The sequence below is a fragment of the Corvus kubaryi genome, unplaced genomic scaffold, assembly GCF_017639235.1.
Source record: "Corvus kubaryi isolate FWS band 111438036 unplaced genomic scaffold, C.kubaryi_AGA036_p1.0 37334, whole genome shotgun sequence".
Taxonomy (NCBI): Eukaryota; Metazoa; Chordata; class Aves; order Passeriformes; family Corvidae; genus Corvus; species Corvus kubaryi.
In genome coordinates, this window is record NW_024581108.1 from 11,656,715 (window position 1) to 11,683,591 (window position 26,877).

The window sequence follows — 26,877 nt, forward strand, 5'->3', positions numbered from 1 at the left end:
TAGCAGGCAATTGCCAAAATTAAACAATGAACAAAGAAACACACTGGAGTCATGAATTTCTGACATGGAAATGAAAGGTTCAATTATACCTTTAGAACAGATGAAGTCATGAACTGTGACAAACACTCAGCAGTGTTCCTGCAGCATCTAAAGAAGCTTCTCTCAAGCACATCTCTTTTAATAAGGCCTGTAATTATGTCATTGTGGAACTGTGCATCCTATATCCTTTAATTATTTTCCACTCTGAGGATTGTGCCACTGTCATTAAAATGTGGTTTTGAGGACTGAAACTTGTAATTCATTCTTTGTTTAGGAGGTACAGAGTGCAATGCTAATTACCATGCTAATTAGACCTCACTGCTGGATAGTGCTTGCTTTATTTTATAAACTATGACCAGATTTTTAGAAAATTGCAAAAATTTATTGCTTTCTTTTTAAAACAAGCCAATCTTATAACAAGTTCTAGGAAGCTAAAATTAAGAATTTTGTCTGAGGTGACTATGGGGCACCAAAGCCACAGCTCATAACTGTGGTGATGAAGCAAAGGTCTGTCAGAAATCATGAATTCTCAATTCGAGACTGTGGGCCCTACAGAGAACAAAGCCTTAGGCCTTTTGCACATGCAAAGACAGAATCTCCTTTGGAATTCAGGTACAATCAGGCACTCACTCCAGAATGGATAATGGAATGATTTCATGTCTACTTGAATTTGAAAGGTTGAGATTTACCCTTTGATTTTTATTACCAGACACATATGTCTGTCTAGGTAATATTCTCCGAAGAGTGTATAAAGTGCGTAACTGCTCGCTGAAATTCCATTGTCAGCAACAGAACAAAATACACACTGGCATGTTTACAAAGGATGCCAAAGAATATGTTTGATTTTTATTTTGATTGTTTCTGTCAAGCTTTTTTTTTAATGTAAGTTGCTGATGCTGATATTCACTCAGCATATTAAAAAGTAACATTTCTATCAGTATGATTTTTTTAAACAAAATGTGCAAATTATAATTATGTATGAGCATATGTGTCTATGTTTGTATCTACATATGCACCTGTACAAATGATCATGTTTGTATCACATGATCACTCAGTTTTGCACAATTCATTATCTAAAAGTGATGTTTCCGTACCTCTAAGTGATCCTTCTGTATGTCTCTTGCAGTGTCTCAGATATTCTATGAATTGCCACCTCATCTGAACGTGGATATTTAAAAATATGCGGCTTTTCTACAGTGTTTGACAATGTATTGCCAAAACAGCTTCACATACGGGCAAGTTACATGAAGACTTAGTGTTTAACCTCAGAAAAAAAAAAAAAAAATTAATGGAAACGCCCAGAAAGAAATAAGCCGTAGGATCTAAAGCTCCCCAGAGGTCTCCAGGATTTTTGTCCATCTGGGTCTGACAGTAACCGCCTGGGTGCGCACGGGCAGGTCACGGGCGAGTAAGGGGCACAGCCTTTTGAGGCACCTTTGCATCCCACCCGCACGCCCTCGTTCTCTCGGCGGGGCAGTGGGTGCTGGTGCTCGCGGGGAGCGCCGGGCAAGGCCGGCCCGGGGAGGCACCGCCGCCGGCCCGGGGAGGCACCGCCGCCTCCCCTCGCCGCGAGAGGGGCCGGCACGGCCTCGGCAACGGCAACGGCAACGGCAGCGGCGCGTTCCTCCGGCAACGGGTCCCGGCGGCGAGGGGCGGCGGGCGCAGGTGGGGACCAGCGGGAGGGGTGCTGAGGGGACACTGCTCCACAGGAAAGGTGCTGAGGGTCAGGGGCTGGGCATGCCCCACACTGCCCCACGGGAGCGGTGCTGAGGGGGGTGACCCGCCGGACACCCCAGGGGCGGGAGCCGCAGGCAGCGAGCGCAGGGGCGTTCGGTGAGGTGAGAGCCCGAGTGTGGGCCCGGAGTGAGGGCTGGCCTTGAGTGACCTGTGCCCCTGAGCCTCCCCCTCTGTGCTGGGGAGCGAGGAAGTGAGAAATAGCAGCTGCGAGCTTTACTCTGTCTTTCGTGTGTGTTCAGTTTTCTGCTGTGGAAGGATTTGCTTTCTGTGCACCAAATTTATGAATTCAGTGGTGCCTAAGCATTTGCAAGTTGTGAATTCTTGTGGGAGATTTCAGTTGCCTTAGCTGCGTTACACCTCTGCTGTGACTGGTCCAGTCCAGTAATCCCACTGTAGTGGGAACAACCTGGGATGCCAGCAATGCTTAGGTTACTGATTCACAGAACACCAAAATCTGTTAACATATACTGTTTTGTTATACAGCATTAAATCAAAATGTCATCATCATCATCACAACCATCCTCATCTTTACCTGTACATGACTCTACTGCTCCTTCACTGGACTTTGATCTTCAGGAAAAGTTTGTTCTTCTTCACACTATTGAGGCAAGTTCATTCTGTTCCTGTTAGGCTTGATTTTTTTTTAATTGTATTTACTTTGTTAACAAGGTTAAAAATATACTTCCTGGTTATAGATGTGATGTAGGTGATATTTCAAAAAATGGCTAAGTGACAGTGGTGGACATAGCAAGAGTATACTGAAACTATGACAAAATTCTTATTTGTTCCTTTCTGCTTACACAGATTGGCTATGATAAATGAAGCATTATGTTTAATCTTCCAAGGTGCTGTTTTCACTGGAAGTAATTAAATTCAAGAACTTGGTTTTGGTTGTATATCCAGGAAAAAGCTACAAAGAGTTGCAGTGTGTTACACAAGTTGAGGTCTGCCAGGAAGTCTAATCCTGTTATAAAACAAGAGACACACACACATATACATGTATAAAATAAAAAACCTTGGATGTTTGAGTGTATTCATTTGCCTTAAGACAACAATTAGGAACAGAGCAGTCTGCATTCTGATTCTGTGAGGAAGTCGTTATTTAAGATGGGAACTTCCAAAATTTGTTACTCATTTTCTGAATTATGTGAAGGAGAATATGGATGTAAGAACAAAAACTCTTAGTCTGACAAATCCTTTTGATGGAGATGCATGTGGCACAGGCTGAGAGCAGAAGAAATGGGTCCTGGTGTGTGGAGAAGGCAACACAATCCACTTCTGAAAAAATAATGAGTAGTCAGTGGAGCATTGAGTGGAGTAAACAGATAACTTTGTGCTTGGTGAAGGCATCAAGCATGCTGGAATGCTAGGGTAGAGGCAGGAGAGGTGTTCGGAGAAGGGTTGAGGGTGAATGACAGGCTGCTGGTGCCTGATAAGGAAGTGGGGGAATGGGATGCATTTAGGTAGTAGGTCTGGTATGGCTCTGGGCTTGCCATGGCACAGGCAGCATCATTTTCCTGAGCAGCCAGGCCTGGTGAGAAGCTTTTCCAAACTGGGAAAAGAGGAAAGCCATTGCTGCCTCAAAATTGGAAGAAGTCTGCTGTGAAAAACGGCAACATTGGAATCTGAGCAGGTCTTGGCCTTCACCTTCACTGGAGGTAGTCTGTTTGCCTTTGCCTTGTAGATTAGGTGTGTTCTGTGAGCAAACTGAGGGTACATCCTGTGATATCACAGGCTTTTATCCTTGTTGAAAGTCCTAAATTATTCTTTGACCTTTAAACTTTCGCTTAAAGGATTCTCCTGAGGACCTGACTTGTTTTATGTTGATATCCTTGAATTAGCAATATCAGTGACCTTACTGTGAGTGAAACTAAATGTTACATAATTATGAATGCTATTTCAGGGAAAAACATGTGTGCCACCTGGAGAAACAGGAAAACTGTGTTCACTGCTTCAGCCACATATAAAGGATTGTCACAGAACTACAAAAGCCATCCAAGATGAAAAATATTTTACTGATATGAGCAAAGAGTCTGACAGTCTAGAACACCAAGTAAGAAAATATGTAAGGCATAAACATAGAATCAATGGAAATGGATGTTTCTTACACAAGTCTGAAAGAAACATTTAGTCATATTATCTTCCTTAATGGACGCATTGGGGAGAGATTTTTTTGTTATGTCCTGTGCACTAAGAAAGTTCCTAAAAATTTGGAAGGAGTTTGTTGAACTATGTTTGTTAAAACAGGAAGTGGATCTGAGTGAATTCCTGTATAACAGTAGACATGTGGAACTCACATGTGGAACTCACACAGAAACCTGACAGAGTGAAGAATGTAGATTTCTTAAAATTAAATGTGTTTTATCATTGCTGACTTTCTTAACTCTTTTTCAGAACCTAACAAAGATGGGTGTTTATTCTGAACTTTATTTTTTAATTTTGAAGATAATCTTCATTTTCAGGTTTTCATAGACAATGCTAGTTGTCTTACAAGCATGAGGCTTTCTGTTGATCATTCAACAAAAAGATAAAAAGTTCATAAAGAATGAACTGTGGGGAAGACTATTTCTTGAGAATGGAAAGATGCTATGAGTAATTTAGGTTTCCAGTCACTTCTTAATTCTGGGAAGTCTTCTGAGTATTTTTGCTGATAAATCAGTATCAGGTCACAAAACCATTCCTGTTTATATTTTTTTTTTTTCTGATAACAAATCTGATTCAGTGTAGTCAGGAGAGGTTAGGACTTCTACGGAATACAGTATTTATAAGTTTGCTGTGCATGCAAAGGTGGAAACCTGGATGTGGAATTGAGGTCCATGGACTGACTTCACAGATAGGCATGGGATCAAGATTACGGAACATTATCAGGGATTACATGCAGGCCAGGATAAGATGAAGGAGTTGTAGTAAAATTTTGATGCCAGAGTTTCCAACTTGAGTTTGTGGGTTTATCTTCTCATTAGTGAAATTAAAAGGTTTGGGATTTACAGTCTAAAAGCCACACAACTCTACTTTTTTAAAATAGAAAGTTATGTTCAAACACACACAATTGGACATTTTAAAATAATGAGTTTAGCTGACAATATCATGGACACATAAATTCTACAAAGAGTTAATGCAAATTGATTTTTGTGATCTTCCAGCTTATGCTTTCTGATTCAATTTTCAAATTCTCCTAACTAACTGAGGCTCCTAGAAGGCTTTAGCTCTTAATATTAGTCTTTGAAATACTGTGAATTCTACAAATGCTTTTATCATTTAACTACATGCTTAAATAACACTTATCTACAGTATTTAGAGCCCTTCTAGATAAAATAAAAAATAAATAGGTGTATGGAATAACCCTGGTTTGTTTCTTCAGCTGCAAATCCTATGTACAAAATAAATTGAATCTTTAGGGTTTAAACCACCAACTAAGTAGCTTGTGAGTATGTGAGCTTTTATATTCATATGTACCAGGTAGCAAATTTGAAAATGTAGCACATTGTATGTAACCAATTTAAGACCATTGAAAAATTTTAAATCAGTTATAATCAGAAGAAATTTTTAATGTTTCCTGTGTTGCAGTTAAACAGTAAAAACATTAACACTTGGATGCAGAAGCTAAGTGAAAATGAAATTCAGAATGCTGTAAGTAAATTAAAATTTGATTCTCTTTGTTCTATGCTGTACATCTGAAATTGGCTACCTTATAGGGCATACAATTTTCAGTAAGAGTGGAAAAGTGGGAGTATTTGTGATTTACCGTCACAAAATTGAATCTTAGTTTTACATCTGAAATGTTCATCAATGCGCATTACTGAGGCTTTGTTGTACATGTACATTAAAATAATTTCTTTGTTGTTTTTATTTCTCCATTAAGAATCTCAGGAAAAAAATACTTGAAAAGGAGAAACAGATTGAAGAACTTTCATCCATGCTTCAGTGTGAAAAAGTGAGTGACCCGTTCCATTGGAATGAATGTTTTCTTCCAATGTACTTGATTTTTAATTAAAAATTTTAAACTTTGAGTAAAACAATTATTTCAAAGACCTATGAAAAAAGTAAAATCCTGAAAGATGTTTCATGCAGAATTATCTTAAAACCACCAAAACTATATTCAAACCAACTACGGATACAGTTATCCTTAACACTAATATCGTAAGGTACAGGGAGGGGCACACATCCAGACTAATGGCTTTTGACTTCTGATTTACTGATTTTCAGTAGTTCTGGAATAAAAGTATTTATATGGCATAATATGGAGTAAGCTAAACAGATACTGTTCACAGTTAGTTTCCATGGCTCTTTGAGGAAAGGCAGTACAGGCAGCAAAGCTAATATCATCAAAGGCTGACAAGGGTGGCAAGAGATCATTCATTCTTTGCACCAAAAGAAGGAGCTCAGTGCAAGTACCAACACTGGAAGGAAAGAACTGTTCTGTATAAGAGAGTAGTGTAAAAGTCTGAAAGCTATTTTACTGGTAGTTTGGCAGTGTGTGTTACAGATTGAATAGCTCCAGTGCTCTCTGTGTGTATGCAATGCAGCCTGGTTCAGTGTTAGTGAGGGACCATTGCTCAGTTAAACCTTTAAGGGGGCAGCGGTGTACTTTGTTATTTGTAACTCCTTGGGGTGTTTTAAGAGCTATGGGTCTTCTTTAAGAATTTTTTTTGCTTAACCAAGTGAACACATCACTTGGCTGCGGGATAAACTTTACCAGCTTGTCATAATAGAGAAGCCTGTGGGGACCGTTGTCATGTCCTTGTCTTTATCTTCAAGTGAAGGAGCACATTTTCATGGAAACATCTTTTTGCTTGAGAATAGAAATGCTGTACAGAAAAGCCTATAAAGATTCTGAAGACCCCAATGCCAGCAGACTTCAATGTTGATGGGATCTATGTGGCATACCATGCCCTGACTAGAGACCTACCTTATGTTGAACAATTTAGGGTGTCCAGCATCTGAAAGGATAAATGATTTGCTATACTATCCCCTTGTTCCTTCTTACATTAATTTCAATAAATGGCATTTTCATCAATACTTGACAGAATCTGCCTTTCTTACTGGTATCTATAATGAACACTTCCACTGGTACGTTGTTTTAGTCTCTTTTAGTCTATACTGGTAATACAATAATTAATTTTCTACCTTATTACTTCTTACTTAGAATGAGCCAAAGGAATGATATTGAAAGATATTTCGTAGAATCATCTGACCCAAGTCCTGGTGACTTGAGTTTCCTCTTCCCTTATGATTTATGTACCCCTCAAAATTAGAGTTTGAATTAAATGTATCAATACTTCTAATAGTAGGTGCTGGTCTTTGGAATTTAATGAAGGTCAGTTTAGGTCTAATTAGTCAGAGCACAGCTGATCAGTGTGGCTTAATGTTAGTCATCCTGCTAGCTGGATGCCTTTGCTCAACCTGGATTTCTGAGTTCATGCTTCCAGGCCTTATTCCTACTTCTTAAACCCAGATTAAATATGATGCAATAATTATACATAAATAGTTTTAACTTGGTGATTTCTATTTAACATTAATACGATTTGTAGCAGGTTAGTGCTTGTGAATATACTTGTAGAGCATGTTTTTTCTTTTCCAGGTTTTGAGGACTTTCAAAAGTCAGTTAGAAACTACAGCATAGTAAAAAAAATAAAGAGAGCATCATACAGTATAGTCCAATAGATTTGTGTTTGTCTTTCTTAGATCAACGTACAGAAAGGAAACCAACTGTCAAGATCAGTAAAGGAAGTACAAGCTCACCTGCAGTGTCAGATTGAAAGAAAAGAAGCAGAAAATGATGAATTAAAAGTGAAAATACAGGTCAAAATGTTTTTATTTGTGTTTCAGTTTATTGGAAAAAAAATAGCAAAACCTTACTGTAGCCTGTTTTGAAATCAAATTCTTGGTAAAAGAAAAATCCAAAACAACTAAAATCATAAGCATTTATATTTTGCAAGGTCTGCCTGACCACACTATTTTAATTGCAAGGTTGTTTTTTTGGTTTTTTTCTTCTTTTCTCAACTTGTGCCCACTTGCACAGTTCCAGTGAAGCAAAGTGAAACATGCATAGAAGCTAGAAGTGTTTGCACTCACTTAACTGCACTGTCTAGAAGACAGTCTCCATATGGTCAAGAGAAAGAGATAGGCAAGTCCATATGGTGCCTTTCTGTTCTAAGAGAACGGTGACAGCCACACCCTGTTTCTTCTTATTGTCTATGAAACAATCAATAAGTCTCTTTATACTGACTGAAAGTGAAACATTTAAGACTAATGCCTAATCTCACTCCGTTTGAGGTAGGTAGAGGTAGGTTAAATTATTTCCATTTTCTGTTCTAAAAAGCACAAGTTAAATTTGGGTGCTTGTTTCAGTTACTGGCTCTAGAAAAAGGCAAGGAGGAGGTCATGTGTGAGAGGCTGGAGCTGTATGTGGCCTCAGAATACAGTATATGAAACTTGACAAGAACGTAGGCATGAATGAGCAAACATTGGCTAAAAAGAATGTATTTCTAATTTCCAAACGTTTTAACTAACATATATCCCCTGCTAATCGTATCATTTGAGGTTGTCACCCAGCCTAGATCAAGGCAATTTTAAATCACGTGTCTATGTCTGCATCCCTCACGTTTTCTTCTAAATAAAAATTGTTTTCTTATTCTACCTAGTACAATTATGGAATTCCAACAACATTTTCATTAGATAAAATAACTTGATATACAGCTGTATTTTCATTCAATCTCTATTTAAAAGTTTTGTTCGCTTTCAGAAATTGCTGGAGGATTTTGTTAATATTTAGACAAAAGCTTGCAAAAGCTTAGCATTGCTCTTATGAAATTAGTTCTCAATTTGAATTTACCTCAGCCACTGACTAGTGCCCAAAGCACTTTTTCTTAGTGTGATTCTGACCTCCTGTGGTTATGATAGGGGATAGCAGCTGTTTACTTACACCAATAGTTAAAGAAATCCATACGTAGACTGAGATCTTCTATTTGCTGTGTTTATTGAAGGTGTTTATCCACCACCTCAAGTCACATTTTTGTTTATTAGATGCTCTGTAAGCTTTTATATAGAAAAACTGCCATTTACATAGGGCTTTGTTTCATTGTTTCATTTTTTGAAGTAGCACTTTTGCTTTTTGGTGAATCCCAGTACCCAAGACCATCTTTCACTTGGAAAACCACATACATTTTGCTTTGATTGTGTAAAAGTTTTGGGGCCATTAGCCAGACTTGTACTGAGAGATATCCCCTCATGCATAATATGCATATTTTATAGCAACTGGCAATGAGTATCTTGAATAAGGCTGGCACGTTCACATAGTCAGTAGCCAAGTAGTAGGTCTTTATTCATGTAGTACATAATGTAGTGTCAGACCTAGGCTAAAAAGAAGGAAACAAATGTATTAATCATTCCTACAGTAAGAATATTTATCACTGAACTGAGTAATTCATTTACACTGCTGCTACCTACTTTGCTGGAGTTCAGTGGAAGAATAGTAAGAGATATGAACAGGATTTACACTTGTCTTTATGAAACTAATTGTCTATTGGTAGCTTGGTCATTTTTGATAGGAGAATCTGAGACTCTTCTTGAATCAGAGTCTGGTATTGCTTTTAATGAACATCACCATGTAGTGTTTTAATGTCTGTTGTTGTTTTCCATTCATATTTATGTGGTATATAGATGAAAAATACAAAAGCCATGAAGTTAGAGAGATCGGCTTCCTGCATGAAACGGGATCAGTATACTGTCTTCATCAGAGTGACATAAACATCTAGTTAGTCAGAAATAATGACAGTAATAGAAAAGACAATATAATGGCCGTTGTAGAACCCAGTTCCCATCTTGACTGCTTTGCACACGTTTCATAATATTATTAAATGCATTAAAATGCATTTCTGCTTCATTGTTTATAAAAAATATTTTATTCACTAAACAAGTCTGTGTCATTAATAAAGTGGGGCCATTTTATGCATGGAAAAAATTCAGAGATCTTGCAAGGCAATAGTATATTGTCATCTAATCGCAGACCATATTGTAATACCTATACTAAAGAAAAGACTCCAGCCTTTCCTAGCTTCCTGACTTTAAAAAACACAAATCCAAGATAATAAATTTCATATTAAAATTTCATATACAGTCATACAGCCTATCTCCAGACCTGGTAGTGTGTGTGTCACTCTATTCAGAGCACATACTCTAATACATCAGTGCATATCGCTGGTAGCATCATTGAGGTGATATTCTTTACAGAAATAGTCTGATGAAACCATTTTATTTTCCTCATAAACTGGTTTAACATCCATACCATGCCTTCTAAATTGAAATTCTGCATTCATTTCCAAGAGCACACAGAGGTGGTTAGATTGCTGTCTTTTCCCCTACTCCTGCCTGCTACTGCACCTTCTCAGTCTCTTCTCTTCATCTTTGTAATGACTTTCTCTCTGTATTTTTCTTGTACTTATCTCAGCTAGCTCCTTGCATCAACCACAAGATTTGAGACACCAAGATAATACGGAAACAGATTATAAATGTAACAGCTATTCCTGATTATTTTATAGAACAAAATTATCTGTAAGGTTTAGCATTTGAAGAGTTGATTTTAATTATGCTGCAGACTCTAGAAAATAAAATAGCAGAGTGGAAACGTCAAATTGGTGAATACAAGTGCCAGAAGTTAGCCTTAAAGGAAACAAATGAGCAAAAGAAGATTGCTCTGGAAAAAGCAACAAGGTCCCAGAAACAAAGAGTTCAACGCTTTGAAGAAGCTGTGAAAAATGTAACCTCTAAAATAAGAGAACATGTGAGTGACTATGCTGTGAGAAATGTTGTGTTGTATTGTTTGAAACTGAACAATGGAAATACTTTAACCTGTGGAAAATAGAAACATTTGTTTGATTAGGCTGTGCTTCTACGTCTTTTGCTTTGTTGCTCATTTGTTAAGGAAAAGGTTGTTGTAGGTGTCATGAAAACTGTTACTTTTAACTGCCTTTGTTTTATTAAAATTTAGTGATTGTCTTGAGGTTGTACATTTCAAACTGTAGGAAGTAAGAGGAGTCTCACCAGCTTTTGGTTAAACCTCTCCTGGTCTTCCTGTTAGTCCTCTATGGATAAGCACTGACTAACTCAGAAATACAATGTACTAACTGAGAATCCATGATTGTAGTTTGAAGTCTTAATTTTCTTTATTTATTAATATGTGATGTCTCATGGTTACTTAGCTTTCTGTTTCTAGGCTGCTTGTTCTGAACCTTTTCAAAAGCCAAGTATAAAACTTCTTCTTTAATCCGAATTGTTCCATGGAATCTTGCTCTGCCTATCAATAGTTTGTAATTGTTCAAAAAGGCCAGGTGCACCATAACTGTGCTTACTGCCCTATCTGGATTTCCTAAAAAGAATATGTTTTCATACAATTAGATGCGTTATAATAATTTCAGATATGTCAGTATTAAGGATATACTTTTCCACTCAGTGTTCCAGGAGATGATTAATAATGGTTTTTATATTCTTAGATCTTTGTGAGAAGGCAGTACTGGCTCTTTAACTAAAATTAGCAGTACAGAGGGACAGCAACTAATTCCTGAACTTCTAATGTTTTGAAGTCACACTTGTTTTCTTCCTCATTGAATTTCAAGATAGCATGTGTTGGTTAATTATCCATATTCATTTAAGGGATTTTACCTAATGTTTCATTTCTTACCTAGCTAGTATTTTTCATTCTTAAAATATTTTGGCACAGTTTTATTTGTGTATTAATTGATGTAATTTGTATGTAGTTGAGATGCATCAAAGACAATTTTTTTGGTAAGAAAAGGTTGTCATCTTAAATTTTGAAATGTTGTATTCTACAGTTGATATACAATACCAGTGTTAACTATGTCTCTGCTTTGAAAGTAAGTCTGTACTTAGACTGATTTTTACAAAGTGTGGGTAATTTTGTTGATTTTATTTTGAGATGAGAGAAAATTTATATTCCTTTGTACGAGGGAGATCCAATAAAACCTTTTTACATTAAATTGCTCTTGTGTTTAGAAAAATTTGTAGAATTAAATGGCATTCTTCAGTAGCATTCTTATGTTACATAATTTATAATTTCTACATTCTCTAGGAAGTCAAACTGTGTGAGATATTGTCAGCCTCTGATGTCTGGAAAAAGCAGCATGATAGAATAGTTGAAGAAAAGACAATGTTAGAAGTTCAAATAGAAGATCTTCAGAAGTAAGTTGGACTGTTGATCTTTTTTGTTTACTTATGTAGTCACAGGGTGTTGATATTTAGTAGTGCAGTACTCATTGTTGACAATGTAAATGAGTTTATTTATATTTTGAAATTCTGAGCAGAATTTAGAGTTGGAAATAAGAACAAATTTAAGATTTTTAGCCTTGTCTCTGCTGCATTTCACTTCCTTTAAAGCTTTATTCCCCTTTACCAGTAAGGAACATATTCTTTTCCCTGCATACTTCTGATTAGCCTGAACTTGCTGGCAGCTACTATGTGGCCTCCACATAACCGCTTATTTAATAACTGATTCCACAGCTTGAGTGTTAACCCTTCTGTTTACAGAATAGAAGAAGGTTCTTTGTCTTCTAGTTCCTACTTCAGACTACTGATGGCAAAATTATTTCAGTTCCACTAATGTCTCACCTCACTAGAGGATAGAGAAGGTTCCTCTCAGATGCCCATTTGAACAGTTCACTCATGTAAGGAAAAGCAGAACAAAATTATCCAACCTTATTCAAACTACACAGTCAAATCTTAATGTACATGAAGGGTATGCCATTTTTTTGGCAGACAGTGACAAATATCCTTTTACTGTTCCTGTTGGTAGAAATATGGACTATAACTTAAATCAGCAAAAGAAACTTTTAGATGCCTTTATTCTAGGTCTGAGACAGTATTTATTTCACAAAGAACTTGATTCATGCTCAAGTATTTAACAGGTGAAATTAAACTGGCTTGAATATTTCGATTTCGTTCCAGAAAATCTGACATTTCTGAAAATATTTGCAGCAGATTTTAAAATTTAACCAAAGTGCAGGTAGACAAGATCACTCCAGAAATCTGTCTAGCCCGCTGTTGGTCCGGTGGGTACAAGAAGGCATCTAAGAAAGGACAAATATCATTCTGCTTCTAGCTGGTTTTTGCTGGTTTTGTTTCAGTTGGAAATACAAGTCTTTGCTTGAAATGTGCCATTCTAACAAGACTTGTTCTACTAAGCAGTGTGTGACCACTAAACAGCAAAACAAATTTTGTTAACTTTATTAACAATAAAAAGCAAAAAGTGAGGCATAGCATAATTTTTTGCTTTTAATAATGGAAAGTGACATTCCTAAAGTAGCTAGGGAATGTTCTTAGTAGGACCTTACATGATATACCCTATAAATTCAATATAATTACATTTTGTACAGTGTGCATATGCATAGTTCTCTTGGAAGTATGGTTTGGTGTTCTGTAATTGAGCTAAGACCCCTTCCTTGGAGTAGAAACTCTCCTCTTTCAGACAGTTTATTTCAGTAGATAATTGTTTCTTTGGATGCTTAAATGCGTTCCCCCTTTTATTTTTATACATATATATATATAAACAATGAAGGAGAATAGGAGAATGTGTTAAGGTTCAATTTAATTTTCATAGTGAGAGTTTTGAAAGCACTGTGTATTATAGAGAACTTCTTGCCTGTCTAACAAGTCAGATCACAGGCCTTGTGGAAGGCATGAAAAGAAGGGAGGAATGGAGAAGAAACTCGGAGGAGGAAATTCTTGGAAGGCTAAATTCAGTTAACTCTGAAAATGAAAAGATTTACCTTGAAAACAAAAAATTAAAGGTGAGATTATAAATCATTGTTGAATGGCTCTACATTTCTCATACATTAATGAAGTAACCACATTAATTCTCTTTGGACCTTCTGTCTAGACACATTCTAGAAACCTCTAGAATGAAGTTTGCCATCCATTTATAATAGTAAGGGTAAATGAGACATTGAAAATTTTTCAGTGGAAATTTATGGCAAAACTAGGAACAAGGTTTTCTGATGATATATCTGCTTAATCAGGATGCTGTTTATTTTACTGTCAGTAACTGCACAATTGCTTAAGTAGAAATTGTTTTTTTATGTTTGTTAAACTTTCAAATTAAAGAACTGAGTTTATCTTAATTATTAATTTCAATTTTTGAAGAGTTTACAGGTTTTGTATTGTATTTGTCATCCAATATAAATGTTCTCCTGAGCTGACGAATGAACTATGGACTATCATTTTTGTTTGACAAGAAAAATACTTATGTCACTCTTCCTAGTGCCTGCAGGTCACTTGCTGTTAATATCATATTCTAGAATGTGTTCTTTAAGTAACACTTAAAATTTTTGTATTTTCTATTTTTGATCAAGGCTTCCCTTGCTACATTAGAGAACAGTACAGTTTCTGTTGAATATGAGTTGCTACATCTGCAAGAAAAAGCAAAGCTGCAGGAAAACCTCGTACAACAGCGTAAAAATGAGGTGACTTACCATGTTTGAAATCTTCAAGTATGTTTTCTTAAATTTGTAAGCAGTTTTGAGGAAATGATAAAGGTTTTGCTTGTACTAAACCCATTTTGTTGTCATAGGGATTGTAAAATTTTTGTAATACTGAGTATGAAAGAAGGAAGTGCTATTACAAACTATATCAAAGAACAGTCTCCATACTGTCACAAGTACACATAGTCTGTACTGAATCGTGTGAAGCCCACTTGAAGCTCATTGAAGCCAACAATTTCAACCTTGCTTCAACAAGATTTGCTTCCTAAAAAGCAGGCTAGTGACCCAATAAACTATATATTTAAAAAATAAAGTTTGAGTCTGGTGTCTTCAGTGGATATACCGACGATATTTCACCTCTACTTGACCGTGTTTTATTTTGTGTTCCTAAGAGCATATCTGTATCCAAGAAAGTTCAAGAAATTCAAGTTCATTCAAGAAATATAAATTAGGGTTAGGGTTAGGGTTATGAGTATAGGGTTATATGAGTTTTTTATTTCACTAGGTAAATCCACATTGAAAATACTAGTGAAACAAATAAACCAAACTTAAAATGGGCTTTTTATAATTGTTTTTTGTGTTTGGCTCCATTCACACAGAAATTTTTGCTTCAAATATGTATATATTTCTGCTATAGTATAGACAAAATTTCACTGACATTCTTCACTTATTTATTTTTTAAATCATTGTCAAGAGAAAAGAAAGACATGATACAGAATCTAAGTGAGCCCTGTCTGTGGGATGCATCATCACAATTAAATTTGTTGCCAGTGGTAGATGGTAGATGTAGTTTCAGGTAACAGCCAGCCTTAAGCAGTGAGTGGAGTGAAATTCCCTAGCTCAGAGCTGTAGTGACTTCAGATAGGAAGTGTCAGTGATAGTTGTTATGTGGGGAGAGAGGTGTGAGCCCGGCTGGCTGTTTCTATAGCACAACTGCAGCTCATTCTCCATTGTTGATAACACACTACTGATATGACAGTGCTCTTTACCTGGTAACCCTTTTATACTTGCTGTGACAAGTAGGATAATGAAAATAAATAACTTCAAATAATGACACACTTTGAGACACTATTTAGAAATCATAGGTTTTCCTTTATGCTTCATATTAATGATTCTATATTTTCTATATTTAAATAAAGGACCTCGCAAATGTATGTAAAAAAAAATGTTGTCCTAGGTACAAAAAAGACAAATTGCAGTAGAAGAATTGAAATCCAGATATGAAGTGGTCTTAAATGAAAACAAAAAAATAACAGAAAACAAACGCTTAGAAGAAAATAAGGTAAGTTTTGCAGTAATAAAGAATGTTTCCAAACAATTCCGTAGGATACTGATCTTTTCTACATTTTTGTGATGTTATTAAAAGTCACAAGGTACTGTCTCTTGGTTTTAAATTTCTGAGTTTTACTAACTGCTATCTAAAGCTGGTGGGTTTTGGAAACTACACAATTGCAAACAAGTGAGGAATGATTCCTAGTGCAATGACCAAGTAGTTGGGCTGCTATTTTAGAATTCCAGAATTCTTTTATCACTTTCAAAAATGTGATTTTATTGTTGATGATTTTGAAAGGAGCTTTTTGACAGAACAGCTGTGAAAGTTGTGTATGGAAGCAAACCTACTGTAACTGCTGGGGTTTTTTTAACTAACAGTTAAGATTGAGAATCCATACAGAGATGAGTTATAAGTTTTTCAGCAGATGGAGCTGAACACTGGAACACAGCACTTTCTTAAGAATCAGAAAAGGACTTGTATCTTTGTCAGTATTTTATAAAATAGGTGATATGCAACTTGTGTAGAATTTTAGCTTTATTACCTAAATGAAAATCCATTAAGTATTACAATTAATTTATGGTTTTACACTTACATTTTTCTCCTGTGATGCTACTATGCAGGTGAGGGACAAAACGGAGGCTGAGTTAAAGGAGTTACAACATGTTTGTGACTTGCTGAAGGCAGCTGAGGAAAACCAGCAAAGGCTTATGTCCTGGGAAAGGATCCTTGCACAGAAATGCAAAACCCTTAGGGAGCTGGAGGTTCAGGTGGTTAGAACATGCTGATTTCTAAAGATAAATGAGAAAATTATGTGGAAAAAAGTCTTTGGGACATTTTTTCCTGTTGGCGTGACAGTGGTGAGGTTTCCTTTGTTACTTACTTCATAAATCAAAAACTTCTTCTGTGGAAATAGCACAATGCAAATAAAACTGTTGCCAACTGTATTTATGTGAATTCATTATGTGACAAGATTTGTTACTTCTAGGGTGAGTATATTCTTGATCTTTTTAAATACTTATGTCCTGAGATGTGTTGCAGAATTCTTCCCTGGAAATAAATGCAAGTCTAGATATTGTTTGTATCTAGTAGAATAATTTAATTCTACATTAGTGTTGGTTTTAATGGCTAATTTATAAACCATAAAATATTTAATCAGGTAAATTATATTCTTGATGATGTATAAAACTTTAATTATTGCAGTGTTTTAGTTGATTAATTATTTTTAAAATATGCATTAATAGGATAATTTCTATTTTTGGCTGTATTGAACACTAATGCTTGTATTTTCTCTAAAGCCTGAATATGAATATCCCTTGGGTCTTTTTTCCTGTGACATCAATTTCAGTGGCAGGGTAAGTTTGGAGGTTTTTTTGTTATTGTCTTTTGTCTTTTTTAATGTGCTTTTGAGTTAGAAGAGCACAAATGATAAAGGTTTTTAAGTTAGTGGGGTGGGAAAGGGGCTTAATCATCCTCCTGTGTCCGTGAGAAAACTACAGCTGAAGCACAGTGAGTCTCTGTGCTCCTATAGACTATTTATGTTTATAAAAATCATAGCTCTTGATTTGTGATTCTTCCAGGAATGTTCATAAACTCTTACGTCTATCATTGTTTGGCAAAGTACTTCATTAATTTTTATAAATTAATTTTGGGGTGCAAAATTTATGCCTTATATAAAATGATGTATGTAATTTCAATCTAACTACAAGTTTTCCTGAAAAAGTGTGAAAGAACCACTTAAGTAGTGGTGGTGGAACAGTAGTTAAATTTCAGCATTAAGTCTTGGTGATGTCTTTTACCCTTGACTCTATAACCAGAATTAAGGAAAATTCATTTTGGAGCAATTGCTGCCTCTGCAGAAAACCTCTTCTTGGTTCAGCTGGACTAATTTCTGCTACTACCAGTCTGCTACCTGAACATCCTGTAATTCTTACAAGCAAAATTAGGCAGATTAGCTCAAAGTGCTGGATGGGACTGCTTGAGGTAGTCCAGTGAATGGTGGTGGTCAGCCCTTTAAATGACAGTGCCAGCAGGCTGTTGATGTGGCTGTTTACTGCCAACATGCTGTTGATGGGTGGTAGAAGGAGCAATAATCTCATTGCTATTGAGATTTAAAAGAATACATGTAAAAGTTTAGCACTCTGGATGCTGGACAGGAGAAGACTGTTTTCTTGCTTCCTTCAGCTTCTGCTGCTGATACATCTCTTTTCATGAACTCGATTGTCTTTTTTGATATTCATTTCCTTCTGAAATTCTTTGCCAGTGCTGCACTGTTCTTCTGTGATAACCATGTATGTATGCAGTGTTATTTTTATGCTTCCTGTGGCTGTAGTGTGAGGGAGCCTTTTTTTGCTGGGAGATAGGTAGACCTGACCAACTCCTAATACACAAAGCTTCGTGAGCAGCATATGGAGTTTTTTAGGACTTTGTTACATAGCAGGTTTTCAAAAGTGTTCACAGAAAATTTTAATCTCCTACTTTGGCTGTATTTTATTAATTTAAGATAGTCATACAAGGTACAGTAATACAAGATAATGTTTACTTGAATATAATATAACATTTGTCTGAATATAGAATATTTATCTGAAATTACAGATAAATTATTTGATGGATTTTAATAGGCAGGCTTACTTTACTCTAGTAAGATCCTGTATACAGGTCTCTTCAACTAGAAACAAATTGTCATTTTCACAGGATAGTGTAACTTCTATGGGCTATCTCTTATTAGAAGAAGAGATCTGTAACATTCAGAAGAAATATGAAGATCTTCAAAGGTAACTTGAAAAATCTGACTGAAATTAATTTCTACACTTTTCTGCTATAGTGAATTATAATGCATTAATCCATTTTTTGTAAAGGCAATTAGGAGAGATGGAATTTCAGAATGAAGGACTTGCTTGTCAGCTCAGAAAAGAAGATGAGACTCTTCTGTGCAGTAAATTGCAGCTTGAAGATAAAATTGCAGAATATAATGCATTAACCAGACAACTTGAATCTGCTTTGGAAGAAGGGAGGAAAATGGTATTGGTGATTTAATACATCTCTCAGTCTTGTTTGATACTTTCTATTTGGAAATAGCATTAAAAATGTGCTTGAGAAAAAATTATGGGACAAGACTATTTTGCATGTGGAGAGCAATACTAAAAAGTTACTGTGAATTTCTGCATGTTTTAAATATGGATTGAACAACCAATTCCTTTGTCAAGTTTGGATCCTATGGAAATTAATAACAAGTTTCAATCGACCAACCTTTTATTATCTTTTTTTTTTTGACAAATCAAAAGTCTTTAACAACCTAATATTAAGTCCCACACATGGCAAAAAGTTTCTGCACAAAAGCTTAATCTTACCTTTTATTTTCTTCATTATAGAAGCTCACAAGAAATTTGGTGTTGAAATCCTTCTCTTTTTGGAGGAAGAGTTTTCATTCTTTCTATATTAAGCTGAATTTTGTAATTTGTAGAAATTATGCAAACAGTAAATCAAATTCAAGAGGAAATGTAGGAGTTTAGATTGTAGTGAATTATATTAGTTTAATCAGAAAAAATGTATGAAGTTGTAATTTCAGATTAATAATGTAGGAATAACCATCTGATTTTTTCAATACTGAGGATATTTCTTAGGTTTTGAAAAAACTAAAATTTTGGCTTAACTTGAAAATGAGCTAAAAAGTGTTCCACTTCCACTAGTATTACATTTTTTTCCAAGTGAAACAGCTTTCAAATTTGGCCAGAATATTTCTCAGGTTTGTTTAATTCTTGTGCATGGGAAATAAGTAAAGTATTAGATGAAAGAATAGGAAATAGAGCTATTAATATTAAGAGATAAGAAAATAATTTGATTTGGGCTTTAAGAGTAAAAATATATGTAATATAGATATCATTTATAAATATAAATCATATATATATATATACATAATTTTGCTCTCGTTATTATAGGTTGCCGAAGAACAGGAAAAAATATCATACAAAGAACAAGCCTTTCAGAGAAAACTGCTACTTCTTGAAGCTGAAGTGAGAAAGAAGCAAGAAGAAAAAAACCAGCTCCTCTGCTTATTTCACCGCGTGAGTAAATAATGGTATTTGTGATTTCAGAAATCACTTACCGTGTCACCATTTACGCAAACAAGTTCCTATTACTGAAAACACACTACTAATACAGTTGATACACGCTTTTCAGAATAGTAAATTAATTCAGCTTGACAATATACTTTGTACATTGACATTTCCCATCAACCTAACAGATACCCAGTCTAGCTAAATCACTTGTATAATATTGAGTTTACAACACTTACTCAGGGCAGTTTTCCCTGCAAGACAAAAATAAAAAATATGTATGAAGTTGTCATTTCCCTCTCAGATCAGTTGTGTTCAATAAGCATGTCTAGATTTGATTAGATGCAAAACAATTCCATAACGATGTAGTGATATCTTTTTTTTCCTGAGTTAATGACAATAATCTGAATTTACAATTATTATAAATTATTATAGGCCTTTTTTTGATTTTAAGTCTATCCAAACATGTTCAGTTTGGTCCTGCCTGAACATAAACAAAAACTTCAATCTTTTGAGGCCTTTTTTAGCACCTTTGCTTTTGTGGAGCCTCTGAAAACTTTTAGAGGTAAATAAGGCTATAAAAATTTGGTACTAGTTGTCTTAGATTATTATTATGATTGATTTATATTTTATTTCTAAGTTTCTTTGCATTTATCTTTTTTCATTAGAATGAAAAGCACCATGAAGTACATTTGAAAGAGCTGGAGAATAGCCTACAGAAGTCAGAGAACAAGAACCAGAGCATCCAGAATTATGTGCAGTTTTTGAAAGCTGCATATGTAACAATGTTTGGCTGAACTCTTTAATCTATTTTATAGTGAAGAAACTTATCAAGATTGGCCTCCCAGTCTTGTTGGAGATGAAGCTGTTGAGACTTTACACTATTTTGCCATTTTTGATGTTCTATTTTCAGTTCTAGAATGTTAATTCTTCCCTAGGAAAACATCTGTTGTGGGCAGGAGAAAGCAGGTCAGTCATTACTATATATCCTACTGGTCGGTCACATGTGGGAAATTGGGCTGATACTATTGCTTTAAACAATTATGTTATCCATGGCACAGCAGTGCAAAGCTGAGTGCATGACAGCAGTGGCAGGTGTGTATGTGTGGGGTATGCACACAAAATTGGTATGTGAATGTCCTGGGCTCTAAAATCTTACATGAGTCCTTTTAGTCCATGGTAAATGAGATGATCACAGATTATCCTTCAATTCAACGATATCCAACCTATTAAGACAGGCAAAAATTTAGATCATTAGGTTCCTTCCCTTTTTTCCCTGCTGTTTAGCACTAGTATAGTACACAGTGCTGCAATACATGGGAGAGTCACCACCAAAAGGCTGTCCCATCCAGCCACTTTCCTCTACATCTCATTATGCTCAGGAATATACTGTAGTAATATTTTATAAATAAGTAGGAAAATATTTTAGATACAGGTATAGTTTAAGCTCTGAATGTGCTGATATATTCTGGTGACACGGTTCCAGTAAGATATTTAAGTATTTGAGTTCAAGAGCTGCTGTTCAGTAAGATTGACTTATGCCTCAGGTAAAACACATAAAAATATTCAGCTGATGCAGGGCTGTTACAGTGGGGATACTGCAACGCGCGTATCAGACAACGAGGCCCGTGGAAAAGAAATACGTATGGACCGATTCTTGGTAGATATTTTCAGAGATGTTTATTTCCCCAGCCGCATGGCCGGGGCTCTGCCGAGGAGCTGAGGCAATCACGGGACCCGAGGGTCCTTTGCCCGCGCAGGGGAACACAAACCAACCAACGGGGAACGAGGCTGACCAGGGGCAGGGAAACACCGTGTCTCCCCTCAGGGCCCCTCTCCCAGGGCTACATGGCAGGGGGGAGGGCCCCAACATTTCACCCATTTATTTTTAACAAAAAGAGATTTAAAACTTAACATTGAAAACAACTGGATAAACATGAGATAACAAGGACAGTTTCAAAACAAAACAAGCCACCCTCCTGAGTCTTTAAATGTCCAAACAGATTCTCTGGAACGTCTTAAGGCTGACAGAAGGGAGACAGGACTCTCTGAGCATGCTTTGTGGAGAAACTGAGGCAGGAGAGGGTTTCTTCAATTTGTACCTGTTGGAACTCTAAACAACAATAGTTAATTTCTTCCCTCCCCCTCTGCATCCCCCACTTGGCATTGGAGAGGGATTTTTGGTGAAACAATTGGCAAAGGCATGATTTTGTGAGGGAAACCATGGGTGAAAAACCAGATTGGGAATACACTGGCGATAATAGGATATAGGATAAAGGGGAAAGGTAGGATTAGGAAAGGCAGACTGTAGGGGGGGCTTATAATGGAGATATTGTCTAACATGACTACGATTTTTAGCATATATACTGCCTTTCACAGAAACACCATCAGGCCCAGTGTCCTCTACTGCTTGCAGGCCTTTCCTTCCTTGAATAATCCTGAACTCTACCTCTTCTCCATCTCCTAAACTTGGGATGCATTTTTCAGGGTTATTCTTTTTAATAGCAGTTCTATGAACGAATATGTCTTCCTGGTTGCGACATCTCATTATAAAACCATAATTTTGTTTAACATTATACCATTTTACTATTCCGAAAACCTTAGCTACGATGATTTTTTCCTTTTTCCGAGTGGCTGCTGTTTTCTGTCTCGCTGTGTTTTTGCATTCACTTTCCCTCGCTCCCGTGTTGGAGCTGCCAGGGCTGCTGGGGCCATCAGGGTTGCTCGTGCCTGCGCGCTCTTCCCGGGGTCACATTCGGGGCCGCGTGGACTGGGCCGGGCCACGGTGCTCAGCTCCCTGCGCGCCATCTCCTCTGCTCTCAGCTGCGCTGCCGCTGCCTGGTGCCGCACCCATGTCTCAGCCGGGGCCCTGAGCGGCGGCCCCCCTGCGCCCTGCTCCAGTGCACATCTCAGCTAGGTGCGGCTCCGCTCCACAGCCATCGCCACTGGCCACCGCCCGCGCACTGCCCCTCTCGGTCGGGCGTTCACAGGGCTCGTTCCACCACGCGCTGCGCTGGGCCAGGCGGGCACCGCCAGGTCATGCTGCTCCTACCGCGCCTCACTCTGCTGACGACACTGCAGCTCGCGTCACTCTGCCCGTGTGAGAGATCTGCCTCGCTGCTGTTTGCAGAGCGCTTGGCACACGTGGCTGCGGTCGCACGGACTCTGAGGCACGCTTCCCTTTGCAAGGACACAGCTGACATTGCTCAACGGTCTTGGTAATTAAATAGTATTCATGAAAATATTCTTGGATCGGCATATATTTTGACTCAGAAATTAACTGTGTCCAAACGGTCTTCCAAAAGTCTTTGGTAAGAATCAAGTCTCAAGAAACGTGGAAAAAGTTCTTAAACAGCCATGAAAGGAAATATTTCAGTTCCTTTTGAGCTTGAATTAAGCTAAAATTTACAAATTGTTGTTCAAGAATCTTTTCAAGTTTAAAATAAATGTCCACATGTGGCTCAGAGAGCCAAGAGTCTTTCCATGGTTCCTCCATAGTTTAGAGATGGAATAGCAAAAGGAAAACAAGAAGAGAAATCCAGAGTTTGCTCACAAATCAGTCGCTGTCCTTAGGGATCGGGGATTGTTCTGCCCACAATTCTCCACCGTTTGTTACAGTGGGGATACTGCAACACGCATATCAGACAATGAGGCCCATGGAAAAGAAATATATAGACTGATTCTTGACAGATGTTTCAGAGTGATGTTTATTTCTCCAGCCACATGGCCGGAGCTCTGCCGAGGACCTGAGGCAATCACGGGACCCGAGGGTCCTTCTGCCCGCGCAGGGGAACACAAACCAACCAACGGGGAACGAGGCTGAGCAGGGGCAGGGAAACCCCGTGTCTGTGCCCTCAGGGCCCCTCTCCCAGGGCTACATGGCAGGGGGGAGGGCCCCAACACAGGACTAGTACAAAAAACAATTCTGAATTTACTTTCAGTTCTAAATTTTAATTAATTTTGTAGATATATGCTGTAATATGTTTTTTGAAAAGTAGTACATTCAGTTAAATATGTGATTTTCAAGGTACACTTAAATAATATGTATTTTTTGACCAAAACCATAACTTAGTTCATGCATAGACAATACCCCTTCTATTTCATTGTTAGTTATTAGTAAGGTGTTGAATACTTTTTTCTTTTGCAAATGCTTATCTATCCTAACCAATACTGACATGTGCTAATGATCTGCTTCTGTGCACTTTTAAAAAGTAAAATTATAATTTATTACACACACACAAATATTTGTATTAATTTCATTCTGATTGTGCTACTTGTAAAATATCAAAACCTTTTTGAAAGTCATCATGGATGAAGGAAAGAGTTCAGAAATAAATTGTTTAATCCAGTCCATGGGTGGTTTTCCAAAGCTGTACACTTTTCATTGGAACATGATACAAAGATGTACACTAACTTGATTTTGGCCTATATTTTGCTATCCAGGAAATTAGTTTTTGGGTTTTTTTCCTTTTTAGTTTGTTTTGCTTCTTTTTATGGCTCTCAACTGTCTTTTTGTTTGTTTGGGTTTGGTCTTTTTTTTCATGGTAGAAATAGGGCTACTAGTCACAAAGATCATTTGCTTTTACTCAGTTCCTTTTTGAACTGGTGTTAGCTTACCATGTCTTTTGCATTAAAAAAAAAAAAAATTAGGACAAGTTATTGTGGTTTATTTCTTTCTAATAAAGAAAATAATAAAACTTTTTCTAACTGCTGAAGGATCTAGCATTTACTTGAGATTGCTGCTTGTATTTTTAGTAACTCTGTAAAGTATAGCTAAATTAGTTCTTGCCTTATTCATTTTACAGTATAGAAAGCTATGTGTTGTGCCACAAAGTTCTTGGATGCAGCTGTACTGATTTGACTGCATTTTGGTCTCCTACTATTTTTCTTTAAAGCAAATTATTTTTACTGTCTGCATCATGTAGCAAAGTGACAGTGTTATAGAAAGAAATAGACTAATTAAGCTTGCTTTTGGGTGAGTTGTCATCTCTAGACAATTTTAGAAGCCTTTGGTAAGGGTGAGTTGTCATCTCTAGACAATTTTAGAAGCCTTTGGTAAGCATGGTGTTGCCAGCATCTCACCTCTCAGCCCTTTTTCCAATGCTATTTTTATTTGGTATTTCCCCCCAAAAATGCTGAATATGCTGTTTTAGTTTTCCAATACAGTCAGATGAAATATATTACTGCTGTAAGTATAGACAGAAAAAGTATCAAACCCGCAGTTCCTGGTCCATATTGTGCTTGCTTTTGTGATTATACTTTCAGTCTGAATATGTTCATTTGCAGGGCCCTTATCAAGCAGGAATGTTTCTCTTCTGCTGGGCAGAAAGTCCCTGGCTAGAAAAGCAGTAAAAGCCAGAGATTTTGTATAAAAGTTTGACAATGCTTTCAATGATGAGCTCACCCAGTAGAAAGAGAGTTTATCTGGTTAAGAATGGAGTAGAGAAAGAAAAAAAAAAAAAAAGAAGGTGACCAGGAATTAATGAGCTGTTAGGGTAAGAACGAGTGTGCTCAAACCCCCTCATGAGCAATATGCTACCTGCTGGCCTGGCAGGCATCAGCTGGGCAGGAAGAGTCGGCCTCCGGGAAAGAGATCCCACTGTCGCTGGTAGCTTTCAAACCCACATTTTAAAATGTGGTTCAGAGATCACACCACATTTAAATCTGTAGGGTGCCCCTTGTCAGTGTGGGGTACACTGCTGCATGCATTTCATAGTGGGACAGGATTTCAGAGTTATAAGAAATGAAGTGATTTGAGGTTGACAGATTCACTTTCTAACCAGTACATTTCCATATTCAATTATAATTTCCTGTCTTAATTATGTTAAATTGTAAGCATGTAGAGTCCTGAAACTGGCAGATCTTAAAGAGCTGACCTGGATTCCCTATTCCCTACTGCAATCCTATATGCTTTGTATTTGTTAATGTGTGAGAGCACAAAAATTAAACCAAACAGCGTAATTCTTAGGGCTACTTGGTACCTTACCCTTTTAATCCTGCCTGCCAAGTAGTTTATTAGTGGTTTAAGTTTGATAAAAGATCTTTTCCTGTTTCCTATCTATGTCACAAAAGCTGCTATAAATTCTTCTTACTTTCCGGTAAGAGCAGAGGTACTCAATAATTTTGTACCAGGCACAGGCCTCCAAAAGGGATATCTTTATAGAAGATAAAACAATCACTGAGCTCCATATGGATGAGTACTCAGTGGAGTGTGATAGGTTACTAGCACAGCAATCCCTTTGAGAAGTTCTCAAAAGGAAGTCCTTGTCTATTTAACTGTGAATGAAATCAACATATGGGTATCTGGGAAAGTTTAGGGAGAGACTGAAGTTCAAAATGTCTTCTGCTAGAAACGTGTCCAGTATTCTTACTCAGAGAAGAGCCAGGTTAGACATTTTTGTGACAAAATCACTTTGTTGGTGATATTCCTACAGGAGAAGTGACCTGGTTTCCTCCACTGATGAGCTGTTTAGCAGTGTAACATCTGTGTGCAGCTCTTTCTGCTCTGGGGGGCCTAGAGCTGGCCAGCACAAACAGGGATCAAAGCACGGCCCTATAGGAATGGGTTGTGCAGCGTGTGAATTAGACACAATGATTTCATACAGATTTTTTTTTTTTTCTTTTTCAGTGGAAGTTTCCTGTGGATCACTTTAAGGCTGACATAGCTCAAACATGTTTCTTAAGGCCAGAAAAGTGAGACCCCTGTGTTGATGTCCACCGACTGGGAATTTAAGCAGTCAAAAACATGAAATTATTGCAATCACGCAAGTCATGCATTTGGGTTCAGAATATTTTCCTGTCTACTTCTGGCTGAACAGCAATCATACAGCAGCTGTCACTCAGTAGTAAAGCTTCCAAAAGTTGAATGTGGTGTGTTTTATATTGCCATCCATATCTATCTGCACCCTCCACTCAGGATTTCTGATATAATGCTGTTGGCTTGCAACCTTTGAATAAGACTGTTACAGCTCCTAAAAATCCAAAGGCAAATCATTCTAGCGATAAGTAAATCATCCCCCCTCAGAGAAGTCCTTTAAATCCTAGCCTTTAAAAAGCTAGGTTTATTTGGAACATTAATATAGTTTCCAGGAAGTAACTGACTTTTTTTTTTGAGTGTTGGACAGAGCAGATCAAATACCTGATTAACATATTGTAATGCTTTCATGGCACATTAATCTACTTCATTGAAAAGCAATTGGGGAAAAGATTATTTTTTGTGTAGAGACTGCTGCAATTCTGCCTCCCTTTGCAGCAGAATAAACATAGCATATTTTTGGCTGTAAAA

General features: G+C 37.0%; 1 protein-coding gene across 6 annotated transcripts; it reads left to right on the forward strand.

The window, feature by feature from the left end:
* Window positions 1–939: 939 nt before the first annotated feature.
* On the forward strand, window positions 940–26,877 carry ODF2L (outer dense fiber of sperm tails 2 like). Of its 6 annotated transcripts, XR_006016462.1 has the most exons (18): window positions 941–1,704; window positions 2,260–2,382; window positions 3,680–3,841; window positions 5,344–5,406; window positions 5,639–5,710; window positions 7,462–7,578; window positions 10,373–10,558; window positions 11,864–11,973; window positions 13,442–13,577; window positions 14,139–14,249; window positions 15,445–15,549; window positions 16,161–16,307; window positions 16,836–16,892; window positions 18,232–18,311; window positions 18,396–18,558; window positions 19,476–19,601; window positions 20,261–20,561; window positions 26,221–26,877. XR_006016462.1 is itself a non-coding variant. In XM_042030286.1 (17 exons), exons 2-17 carry the CDS (start codon window positions 2,272–2,274, stop codon window positions 20,387–20,389), a joined length of 1,875 nt encoding a protein of 624 aa, XP_041886220.1. In that variant the 5' UTR covers window positions 940–1,675; window positions 2,260–2,271; the 3' UTR covers window positions 20,390–21,216. The 6 variants fall into 6 exon arrangements, 5 of the variants coding, with proteins under 5 accessions (XP_041886220.1, XP_041886219.1, XP_041886223.1 ...); XM_042030286.1 differs by lacking the exon at window positions 26,221–26,877 and having other exon boundaries at window positions 940–1,675; window positions 20,261–21,216; XM_042030285.1 differs by lacking the exon at window positions 26,221–26,877 and having other exon boundaries at window positions 20,261–21,216.